The sequence below is a fragment of the Dendropsophus ebraccatus genome, chromosome 1 (genome assembly GCF_027789765.1).
Source record: "Dendropsophus ebraccatus isolate aDenEbr1 chromosome 1, aDenEbr1.pat, whole genome shotgun sequence".
In the NCBI taxonomy this organism is placed as follows: domain Eukaryota; kingdom Metazoa; phylum Chordata; class Amphibia; order Anura; family Hylidae; genus Dendropsophus; species Dendropsophus ebraccatus.
Genome location: NC_091454.1, coordinates 63,683,286 through 63,696,109, shown reverse-complemented (window position 1 = coordinate 63,696,109; position 12,824 = coordinate 63,683,286). Strand labels below are relative to the sequence as shown.

General features: G+C 40.0%; 1 protein-coding gene across 6 annotated transcripts in view; it reads left to right on the top strand.

Moving 5' to 3' along the window:
• PPP2R2B (protein phosphatase 2 regulatory subunit Bbeta) overlaps positions 1–11,979 on the top strand; it is a 208,051-nt gene extending 196,072 nt beyond the window's left edge. For all 6 annotated transcript variants that reach the window (XM_069972088.1, XM_069972071.1, XM_069972076.1 and 3 more), the window contains 5 exons: positions 1,299–1,476; positions 3,809–3,973; positions 10,053–10,222; positions 10,673–10,764; positions 11,292–11,979. In XM_069972088.1, the coding sequence (XP_069828189.1) occupies positions 1,299–1,476; positions 3,809–3,973; positions 10,053–10,222; positions 10,673–10,764; positions 11,292–11,571 (885 nt within the window). In that variant the 3' untranslated portion in view covers positions 11,572–11,979. The remainder of the gene's footprint in view (positions 1–1,298; positions 1,477–3,808; positions 3,974–10,052; positions 10,223–10,672; positions 10,765–11,291) is intronic.
• Positions 11,980–12,824: the final 845 nt, after the last annotated feature.

Genomic DNA, 12,824 nt, shown 5'->3' with positions numbered 1-12,824 from the left:
TAGATGTCTCCTCCTATGCCGTCCTCCTTGGTTTGACCTACCCGGAGATGGATGGTTTGTAGGGAATGGCCATCTTAAAGGATTTTTTTAAGGAAATTATTCTCAATATAGTGTGTGTGCGTGTGTGTGTGTGTATATATATATCTATATCTCTATATCTCTATAAAGTATTAATGCTGTAATCAGAAAGGACGCATAGTATATGGCATAATTTTTTATGCAACTGTCCATTCAATTTTTTTTCTTTCATGTGCAGTCGAATAAAGCTGTTTGCTGTATATTGTACAGATATGTCTGGTTCATAAATGAATGTACACAACTTAATTTGGTGCATTTATATGGTTTGCAATGTTGCCGGTAATAAACTCCAGACATACATGCTGCTGTATGGCCTTTCTGATAGCAGTGGAATGGCTCATTGCACTCTGTGAAGACACATTACATAGAGAGCACAGAGGCTCCCTAATAAAATGAAATATGCCATTTCTATGCATGCATTTCCTCCGTTGAATGATTCTCCTCTGTCTTTATAGCATGCTGTACTGTAGCATTCCTCAACATGGTACATCTGGCCAGCATGGAGCCTCCAAATGTAAATGATATTAAAAGGAATCCCCCCCCCCCCCCTGCCAAAAAAAAGCTTGCCTACAACTCCATGATCCAATGTAGAGGACCCATTTTCACCCATATAAAGCATCATAAGAAATAATTTGCCTAAAAACTAAAAAACAGCTTAGTGATTTTCAGGTATCAGCTGTAACACCTACTTTAAGGTCCAATGAAAAGCCTTTTCTTTTAAATCTGGTGTCAGAGTTATTTAGATTTGTAATTTTGATTCTATTTAAAAAATCTCAAGTCCCTAAAAATCTTCCCATACTTATCAGCTACTGCATGCCCTGCAGGAAGTGGAGTATTCTTTTCAGTCTGACACAGTGCTGTCTGCTGCCACCTCTATCCAAGACAGGAACTGCCAGAGCAGCAGCAAATATTCATAGAAAACCTCTCCTGCTCTGGACAATTCCTGTCTCAGACAAAGGTGGCAGCAGAGAACATTGTGTCAGACTACAAAAGAATACACCACTTCCTGCAAGTCATACAGCAGCTGATAAGTATGGGAAGAAATTACAAATCTATATAACTTTCTGAAACCAGTTGATTTGAAAGAGAGATTTTCACTGGATAACCCCTGTAATAACTTTGCCTTAGTGTATTTCTGTGCAAATATGCAAAAGTGCTAATGGTTGGTACATTTAATTGTTTCAGTGTTTTCCTGAATGATTTCTCTTTTCTAATTTCAGGTCCCTGTATTAAGGCCCATGGACTTGATGGTAGAGGCCACCCCAAGAAGAGTGTTTTCCAATGCACATACATATCACATCAACTCAATATCCGTGAACAGTGACTATGAAACATACATGTCAGCAGATGACCTACGAATAAACCTGTGGAACCTAGAGATAACAAATCGAAGTTTCAGTATCCTTTTTCACTGGGATAAGCTTACATCAAATAAATGCTTTCCACACCTTTTAAAGGGTTTTTCTGATTTCCATAAAGTTTGGGCTATTGGCAGGGCCGTCTTATCCATTGGGCAGGGTAGGCGGCTGCCCGGGGGCCTTTGCGTCCTAGGGGGCCCCTGCCCTCTGTGACCTGTATTTTTAGCTTTATAAGACGCACTTATAAAACTAAGTGCGTCCTATAAAGCAAAGACTGCTCCCAAGCAGTGCCGAGCACCGCAAGGAAGCCGTCCCACCCGCCCCTTCTATTGCCGCTCACTATGCATATGCATAGTGAGCGGCCCTGAGCCACCCCCTCCGCCCGCCCCTTCTATCGCTTCTCAGCTGACAGCCGATCAGAAGCCCAGGAAAGTGCAATGAGCAGCACTTTCCTGGGCTTCTGATCGACTCAGCTAAGCGACGATAGAAGGGGTGGGCGGTCCCGGAACTCACCCGTCCGGCGGCCCCAGCAGCTCCTCTCCCGGCAGCGCGCACTCCCGACATCCTCCGGCACAGGCAGCGTGGTACAGAGACGCTGCCTGTGTCCTGGATGTGTCATGCAGCAGGTCACTTCCGGCACAGGCAGTCTCTCTGTACCCTGCTGCCTGTGCCCGGAGGATGTCGGGAGTGCGCGCTGCCGGGAGAGGAGCTGCTGGGGCCGCCGGACGGGTGAGTAACTGGTTTGTTGTTTTGGGGGGCACTGGCTACTATGGGGGCACTGGCTACTATGGGGGGGGGGACTGGCTACTGTGGGGGGCACTGGCTACTGTGGGGGGCACTGGCTACTGTGGGGGGCACTGGCTACTGTGGGGGGCACTGGCTACTGTGGGGGGCACTGGCTACTGTGGGGGGCACTGGCTACTATGGGGGGCACTGACTACTATGGGGGGCACTGGCTACTATGGGGGGATTGGCTACTATGGGGGGCACTATATGGGGGGGATTGGCTACTATGGGGGGATTGGCTACTATGGGGGGCACTATATGCAAAGATGTGGGGGATTTGATGGTGGCGGTTGGGGGGGGCCAATTCGCACCTCTGCCCAGGGGCCCATAATACTGTTAAGACGGCCCTGGCTATTGGGTTACATGTTATTTACATACGGTCTGTAACAGAGAGACTTCTCACATCAAATCAAATGATCCTATTTGTGTTTAATCCCTTGCTTGTTTGACAGTCCATACTCTGGACACTCAATTTTCTCCCATTTTCCCCTCCTCCAATCTCTAATGCCACTTATCTCCACTGCTCCCTGGTTCACTCTTTGTATTAATATGAATTGTGTTTTACATGCTGGGCAGTAAGTAATGCAGATTCAGTATGAGCAATAGAGCAGCTGACAGCTCACGCAATAGCATATCTGTGTTGAATGTGAAGACATAGTAATTGTAGCACTGCCTTACAATTAATTATAAAAACCGAGCAGGCAAGGGTAACTATAGTCGTTGATCATGAGAAGAGCATTCATGGAAGCTTTAATTCCTCACATTAGAAATCCACAGAACCACAGGTGGCAACAAAACAAAGGTGCAGCACAGAGCTGGTCAGGACAACTTAAAGAGAACCAACCAGCTTGGATATGGCTTCCAGCTGCCTACAGATCTAGTATGCAGCTCCCCTAGCATACGAGCAGCCTCTGCCATTGGTATCTCTATATTGTGGGAAAAAGTGTTTTACTGACTGTGTGTGGCCAGGAGACTGTCGGCTACTAGTCATCTGGGCAGAGAGCCACCCATAACTAGTCACTGCTCTCTGCCTGTCTGCACATTCTGCTGGGATGATTGCCGGGTAGCGAGGCCGCTAATGGGTATCTCTGCTTGTCAATCATCCTTGTAGAGTGTGCTGGCTTCATGCCCCGCAGTAAAACACTTTTCCATGATATGATATCATCTCTCGTATGCTAGGGTAACTGCATCCTAGATCTGTAAGATGCAGTTGGGAGCATTAAAGTTTTCTGCATGTTCTTGATTTTGGATAGTTATCAAATGGTTACCTAAGGGTCCATTTACACAGAAAGATTATCTGACACATTTATATGTCAAAGATTTAAAGTCAAAGCCAGGAATGGATTTGAAAAGAGGAGAAATCTCAGGCTTTCCTTTATGACTTGATCTCTGTTTATAGTCTGTTTCTGGCTTTGGCTTCAAATCTTTGGCAGATAATCTGTCAGATAATCTTTCTGTGTAAATGGACCCTTAGTGGAATTATTTACAGGTAAAATCAATTGGGTACACCTAGCTTCTATGTCTCCCTTCTACTTTTCCAGGTCTTGAATTGATATATGTATACCCTTAACCCATCGAACAACCAGATATTGTGGACATTAAACCAACAAACATGGAAGAGCTCACAGAAGTCATAACAGCCGCTGAGTTCCATCCACATCATTGCAACACATTTGTATATAGCAGTAGTAAAGGAACGATACGACTGTGTGACATGCGTTCTTCTGCTCTTTGTGACAAGCACTCAAAGTGTGAGTTATTTTATAATAAAGTGTGCTGTATATGAGATTATTCTTGGTTGACAAACTGGTTGACTGACTTAAAATAGACCAAGGGAGGAATGTTTTTAGGAGCAGTAGAATCAATGGAGCCGCATTATAGAGGGGTGGGGGTTTCCTCCCACTGCGGGTGGGCCGCCTCCAGTGCTTCAGCCCTGGCTGGTGACATGGAAAAGAATGGCCCATACGCAGGAAACGGGCTGCGGTTCAAAAAAAGAACTGTGGCAAAGGTTTCCCTGTGCTGGCACTAATCTATCCATGTGCAAATCTTAAAGTGACTGTACTGTTTATACTTTGGCTTTAAGCAGCGCATAAACTTTAAAGGGATAATCTGTTTTCAAATTAAATGTTATATAGCAAGATTAGAACAAAAAACCTGTTTAAATATGGTCCTTCTCTATAGGTATTTTGTTCTTAGATATTGACCAGTTTTGTGGATGTGCTTTTTTGTATCATTAAAGTAGAAATATAAAACAGTAAAAGAACAGCTTTCGGTAGCTGGCAGAAATGCAGCTGTGATCATCTGGTATAGTATTATTTTAATTCCAGGAAACATTGTAGCCTTTATTTCTCTGCTTGTTCTTATATTCAGTGCAAATCTGCCATATACATTTTCCTATTCTTACTAGCAGGTGAAGATCATTACATTGTGTTGTAAAATGTGAAAAGCGTGACAGGCAGCAGAAAGAAGTGTCCTTTAATTAACTTAAAGGGAAGGCTACAACTGTACAATACGTATTAGATGGTTCAGTGAAGCATTGGGTGCAAGCAAATGCCCTTAACCTTCTCAGTGTGTGACTTGAGAATTGTAATTAGCTTGGAGGAGAAGCTCTTAGAATCACTACTTGCCAACAAAAATACTATTATTACAGTATACTATTTCTCAGGATGTAACTAAACACTCAAGCAGTCTACACACAGCCATATCATGCTTGTAAAAGTGCCTAAATTACATTTACAGTGAAATCAAAATCTGCACTTTTACTAGACGCTGCAGTATTTGTCTTAAAGTAAGCATATAAGCAAATAAATTTCTATAGCAGCAGCAATGGCCTTCTATACTTGGAATTTGTACATGGTTTAAGCTTGTATTATTTACTTATTGGATGTAGGTCCTCTTTGACACTACAAGTGTTTGCACTAATGTGGATAAATCCTTTCACACCATTGTGTGGCAGACATTGTTATTGGTGCACTTCAGGTTTTTTTCTGTTGTCTTGTATAAGGAAATTTAGGAAATATAATTACTTTTATAGTGATTTCAAGCTATACTCTAGTTCTCTAGGAACTGAAAATAATGCTCGTTCCAACAATTGTTCAAAAAGAAATCCATCAATGGTGATCCACAGTGAAATCCATCATATTTAGTGAGCCAGAGTGTTAGCAAGCAGGAGAACAGTCTGGATCTTCTAAACTAAGCTTTAATTACTGTAGAACCCTTTTGATCATTGATTGGGTCAGCGTACCCCTCAGAGGCAAGTGCTAAATCTATAGTTCAAGCCCTAAAATGTGGCTATATTGCATCTGGAACCTGCCCAGAGAATTTACAGTAGATTATATATTTTTAAAACTATTTTAGAGCTTCTGAAGTTGGTTAGCGTCCTCATTGTAGCATAGATGTGGCCATTGTTACAACCGCTCTTTATTGGTTTACTTGATGGAAAAATTATTATACCTACTGAACCATACCTAAGTCGATGAATAATTTTTCATTTTGCAGAGTAGTGTTCAGTGTAAAACACGCTAGCTCCAGACATTCAAACCTATGTCCCTTTTTGTAGACTTCTATAGGGAGCATGTAACATGATCCCTCAGTGAGATAAGTCTCTTTTCCAGGCAGACTTGAGCTGTTTATAAGATTAAATGATTCAATTAGGGGGAAGGGGGCAGGAAAAGAGTCAGATGAGGGGAGAAAGAGAGGCAATTTTTCTCTTTTAGATTACGTTTTCATTTGCTTTTATTATATCCACTTGTACTATATATTTATGCTAAATTTGTTGAAATAACAATGACCATTTAAAATCCTAATTGGGATAATGTTTTCAGTCTCCAACTTTATTCTGCATGGGCCCAAAGTCAATGTGTATTTTATTTATAGCTTAGAAATCAATTCTACTCTGCATCTTTTTAAGTGTAGAGCTTAAAACCTTCCTAGGTTGGACAGTAGTGGTTAGATGGGGGAAAAAATATATATAGATAGATATTTGCACATTCATCATGTGAATATCTTTTAAAAAGCAGTTTTTACCTTTTTTTCTGTCATTTTAGTTGGTTTTGTTCTTTTTTCATAATTCCATTGTCCTATGATAAGAAAGAATCATCCACCCAGCAAGTTTTGACCTCTCTCGACATTTTTGATTAGATTTTTTTTTTCTATCTTTACCTTGTCACCTTCCAGAATTCAGCAGCTTTGAGTCAATTTTTGTTCAGTGATGGGCAGAGCTCAATTCAAGCAGTTCATCAGAGTTGAAAATGAAAAGTAACATTGACTTTTATGGATGAATTGTCAGACAGTGGGGGAAATTTAATAACTTTAGGCTTTAATCAAAATGCAGAACTGGGAATTACAAAAGAGAAGTGGACTCTGTACAAATAAACAAGGCTTTCCTGCTAGATGGAATATGAAATGTGGAATCATCTACTGTCCCTTTCAATTGATTTCCCAAGTGATCTTAGCATGAATAAGGTGTTGGAGTGGTTTCAGCCTGGCACATCCTGACAATTGTTAAGGAGCTGTCTAGGTGTACAGCAGAGATTTTATTTTAATTTTTAACTTTAACCTATACTTAAAAGAAAATAGTATTTTCTGCAGAAATCTTGGAACTATGCATACTGATATGCTTCCCTATTTCTCCAGCTGTGCAAAATTCCAGTTTCTGTTATGTTCCCATTCTACCTGTTTCAAATATGTCCCACTGTCTTCTCAGCCAATCACAGCGCTGAACGGGGAAGTGGGATGTCAGAGGAAGCTGGCAGAATGGGAACACAGCTGGGACCAGAAGATTGTGAGTGAGGAGGTTGGGTTAAGTAAGGCTCATTTGTTCCTTTATGTCAAGGGGGGCAGTAAGCACAGTGTGGATTTTGCCCGGAAAACCCTTGAAAGGAAATTTTTGATTCCAACAGTATTTCACAGTTTTTAGGGCTATTTTCCCACTACATACAAATGACTGACGTCTTTCCGCATGGCCGTCATCTTAGTGCCAAATGAGGACCATCTATCGGTAATAATGGCCGCAAATAATGTTCATGATTATCCGGCATACGTCATTTTTACATAGTGGGAATATAACTATGATGTTGCTTAACTTTTTAAGTCAAAGTAGGTTAAGTGTCGTGTCATTTAGAAAAACTTTTGACTGGCTCCTTAGACTTATAATAGAGCCCGCTAATGTAGTGCTTTACCACACATTTTTCCTGCCAATATCTTGTAAATATTCGGTATCTAAACACTGGCCCCCAGCAATCAAAACTTTTGATATGTCTGGCTGATCTGTTAGTGATCCTGTATTCATCTAAACACTCTTCTCCCATTCGTGTGTTTTTATAATGCGCCCAGTGACTTTTTTTGGGTAAAAGGTTGTTCAGTCTTTCAAGAAGATCCTGAAGAGAGACTGTGGGCTTAGGCCTGAATTAGAACTCAGTTAAATATTACATATAAAGTTAAGGTAATTTATAACAATATAGCAACAATTTTTGGCTGATGTATTTCTATTATGTAGCCTGCATCCCCAGGGAAGACAGGTACATGTAAGTGTTAAGGCCTTTCACATTCGGCTGTAAAAAAAAACAAAAACTGTACAGCGGTCATGACCTCACTTTCACCTGTTTTTAACACTGTGATCAGACTGAATACCTTGCAACACCTAAACTGTAGTAGTAGTCAGCTTCGCTTTTTGATGATGGGCAGAGTGTGGGGTGATTTATTAATAATGCAGCACCATGTGCACGGCTGACCATTTATATCATCAGTGTACACACCCTATTAAGAAGTGACGAGCCAATATTAGGATGGTCCTGCCATCGTGTTTTGACTCTTTAGTTTGTACATATCTAAACACCTTGCTCATGTCTGGAAAAGCAAGGCTCTGAGGACTTGGTGATTGGCCTTATATTTAAAGTGTCACTGTTATAACTTACAGTAGATGTGATATAAAGCAAGTTTGCAATATACATTCATTATTTTTTTTGTTTTGTTATTGTTTTGCAGTAAAACAAAGCTGAACTTACCAGAAATCCAGATTTTCTGACTTGTGCTGGTTGTGTCAGTACAGAGAGTAACGGCTAAACATGTCTGTCAATCACATGACTGCCTTCTCTCTGTGGCACCTGGGATACACAGGACTTCCTGTTTTCTGGCTTATTTTTCTCTCACAAAGCAGGAAACGGTCAGAAAACAGGAAGTGCAATGTTTTCCATGATAACTTAAACAAAATGTACAAACTTGCTTTATATCACATTTACTGTTGATTTAGATTTTGAAAGTTATAACGACAGGAACACTTTAAACCTGCCAATAAACCTGCAGATATGAGCCAGCCGCTATTTACCTTAGGACCGCAGTACCGCTGTTCATACTCTTGTGGGGTCCAGTACTGGGCAGATTTTGGATTATTGCTGATATGCTAATTAGCGGGTTCAGAGCATTTGGGGCATATCAGTAATAATCTAAAATCTTCCCAGTACCAGACCCCACAAGAGTATGAACAGTGGTACTGCGGTCCTAAGGTAAACAGCGGCTGGCTCATATCTGCAGGTTTACTGGGCCGAACCTGCTAATAGTGCCACTGTGAATACATTAACATCAGTAGATAAAAGGTCAGAGATGAAGTACATGTACTCATGTATGCACTTCTACTAGTTCTCTATTTATTATTCTAGCTTTAGTCAAGAACTAGTAAGCTGAACTAATTTTGATTCAAGAATGATTTTAATAAAAAAAAGACCCTTTATATTCACAGGGAAACATGTCCCAGTAGGATTGTCTTATGAGTTTACATAGATCTGACCTTTGCTCAGCATGCCCCACGCTGTCAATGCACGTTGAGTGATTGGCCTTTATTAGTGGTGGTAGAACTAAGCAATGCTAGTTTCCATGGCTACCAGATAAAGGCATTGAATAAACCTACAAGTGGAGGACCTCATGTGGTTGTTTGCTACCACACAATTTCGACATCCCCCCAATTAGCCTCATTACCATTTTGTGGAGACTTTGTTGTACACCTGATTGTTCGAGCTTTGTTCACAATGTCACTTTTCCAGTGCATGGCCTGGCTGCTCATGAATGCCTTGAAAGCTTTTTGTTGCACGTTGAGAGGTTTTTGCATCTGTTTCCATTAAGTGACTTTAAATTTTAAAAAAAATTTCGATGAATAAAAAAAATAATCTCATAACTGGACTAGTATTAAAGAGGTTTCGAAACCTGGTGTGAACTGCCCCTAGCTTAGTTTTCAGCCCTGGTAAGATGACATTTGTGCTGTGATTGCTGTTTATATCGTATTTTCTCATATCTAGAGATTAATGCAACTCAAATGTCATGGTGGCTGAAGAAGCTCGATGCAGCCCTAGGGAGTCCTGGAAAACATGGATACAGCCATAGGCTCTGGACTCCTTAGGGCTGCATCCAACTTCTTTAGTCACCGGTAATGAAATGCTGATTGATTAAACTATAGCATGCTCGAGTTGCACTCATCTCTTCAATTCCATCTTGTAGGAAGTGTCTGTTGACAGTAACTTTCTCAAAGTGGTCCCTATGGCTGATGGCTGTGGTTTCCAATAATATGTGGAGAATTTTCCCCATAACACCACGGGGGAATTGAAACCTTACACATTGTCCATTTTAAACAATGGGTTGTCTGAGGGAGGAGCCCTCCTCTATTTCCAGTCAAGAGATGAGGATCCTGAAATGGTTTCTCCTATGTTAACTTGTACAGTAACACTATTTCCTAGTCAGATATATGAAAATAGTATGGATATAATTTAAAGATTCTTTATTACAGATTGTGCTGCTGCATTATATCCAATTTAAATTTAAGAAATTATTATTCTATTTCAGTATTTGAAGAGCCAGAAGATCCTAGCAACAGATCATTTTTTTCAGAGATCATCTCTTCCATTTCTGATGTAAAGTTTAATCATAGTGGTCGGTATATCATGACAAGAGACTACCTTACAGTCAAAGTCTGGGACCTCAACATGGAAAACAGACCGATAGAGACATACCAGGTGAGAAAGTTGCTGAGGAATATTATGATTCTGTAATGGAGATATTGGACTTGGGGATATTGTATTATACATTCTTACTGACAAACTAAACATTTCTTATTCTGGCTGGTTAATGGCAATAAGCATTCCTGTCTGCAATACTTAACCCATGTTAAAGGAGCCAAATGCATCTAACCATTACCAAACCCAAAGGTAGATGGCATACAAAAACCAGTGGTGTAATTGCACGTGTACTTAAATAGGGTGCTGATAACAAATGACTGCACAATTATTGCTCTAAGGAAGAAAAAAATTAAAATGCAACCCTCAGACTACAAATGCACCCTTTCTCTATAGTGTAACTAACTGGCAGATTAGTATGACAGACATTTGCTTCTTGTGTGGTATAGAAGTAGAGTGATTTGCAATTAAGCTGTCAACAGTGTTCTGAGTGTTCTGTTTCTATTTCAGGTCCATGATTACCTCCGCAGCAAACTATGTTCACTTTATGAGAATGACTGCATTTTTGACAAATTTGAATGTGTATGGAATGGTTCAGACAGGTAAGAATACATGTCTTGGGGTGTACATGTTAAAGGGATTGTCCAGCGAAAATCTTTTAAATCAACTGGTGTCAGAAAGTTATATAGATTTGTAATTTACTTCTATTAAAAAAAATCAAGTCTTCCCATACTTATTAGCTGCTGTATGTCCTGCGGGAAATGTTCTATTTTCAGTCTGGCACATTACCTAGAACCATAGGAGAGCACTGTCACCCGGGACAGTAGGGCTTGGTGCTACTTAGTCCACTTTGTGTTGTAATGATGTCTGAACCTATTTTCAGTATTGTGTTTGAAACATTATTATAATTGTACAAATAAAAATATATTGTGATATTTGTTTGGCGTAAATAGAATAGTACAAGAGAAAAGTAGTTGCGTACAATAATCAGTTGGATTTTGGCTAAAAATGTTCTATTTTGAAATGAAATCCCGATTTGATTTTTATACGTTTTTTTTTATTTGTTAAACGCATTGTGTATAAGTGTTTTGGTGATCTAATACTACAACCTGTGTATTTTGTCTTCCAGTGTCATAATGACAGGTTCATACAATAACTTCTTCAGAATGTTTGACCGCAACACCAAAAGGGATGTCACATTGGAAGCCTCAAGAGAAAACAGCAAGCCTAGAGCAATTCTCAAGCCACGCAAAGTCTGCGTAGGAGGCAAACGCAGAAAAGACGAAATTAGCGTGGACAGCCTGGACTTTAGCAAAAAAATTCTCCACACTGCTTGGCACCCTTCAGAAAACATCATAGCAGTGGCAGCCACAAATAACCTGTATATATTTCAGGACAAGGTTAACTAGAACATTATTAAAGATATACTAGGTACCATGTGTTCTAAGGCTTTTTAATATTATTTTTCTCTCTTCCCGTTTTCTAATATATTTTTTTGTTTACTTTTTATTTCATTTATCAAGTTCTTCCTCTGCTGAGATATAGATGAAATAAACAGGCTTCCCAATTCCCTATTACACCAGTTCAGACAGCTGATATTCAGAGGTTTTTTTTGTCATTTTTTTTGTTTTGTTTTTATTTTGTTCGCAACCTTTCTTGCAGCAGGGTTCTCAAACATGCTCCATGGGAGTGTATTTTTGGCCTCTCGTGCAGCAATGAATGGTATAAGCAAAAGACTTTGGGCAAATCAAACATTGGACGTATATAATTCTTTTTAATTGATAATTCAATTTTTAATAAAAGATGATCATTGCAAATGCTTGTTTGTCCTTATTTGTAAATATTGACTAATGGTTCTTTCTGAACAGTAATGAAGGGTTGTATAGTTCTTGTTAAGGTTATGCTTGTTTAACCACAAAAGCTGGATCTAGTCCTGGGAAACTGGGAAGCATTTCCCTGGACTGGATCCAGCTTTTCCTTGCAGCTGGAGCAGCACTGAGTTAAAAGGCTTTTTATTAGATTTTCTGTGTTTGTTCCTCTCTTGGTTTTGGCTAAAAATACTGACCAAGTTACTGTGTGAGAACCAAGCCAAAAATGTTCCCTTCCATAGAGGTGAAACCTCCACCATTTCTTAAGACATAATTTACACACTTTATAACTTATACATGATAGTATAGTGGCATCTAGTAGGCTATGCCCTGATCAGGACATACATAGCTACTCATTTAGAATAATGTCATTTAACTGGGAATCATGCGATCCCCTACATGTATGACATTCCTGTGTTTGCAAAAATTGACACTTTTTTTTTTTTTAAATACTTTGTTGAAACCATTCTCTGACAGCAGGCAACCAACTGAGTGACACTTCATCTCAACAGGAAAATACTGATGCAAAGGCATACTTGGTACAAATAAATGTAAACTGTTTATACATCAGTGAGCACAAGTGTACAGACAAAGAGAGGACCTCCACTTGCTCCTGGCTCCCATAAGTTTGTAGTGTAATCCTGTGATCATTAAAGTGACTCTGTACCCACAATCTGACCCCTCCCCCCCCCCCCCCCCCCCCCCGAAACACTTGTCCCTTCAGATAACTGCTCTTAATCCAAGATCTGTCCTGGGATCCATTCAGCAGGTGATGAGGTTGCCATAAAAACAAC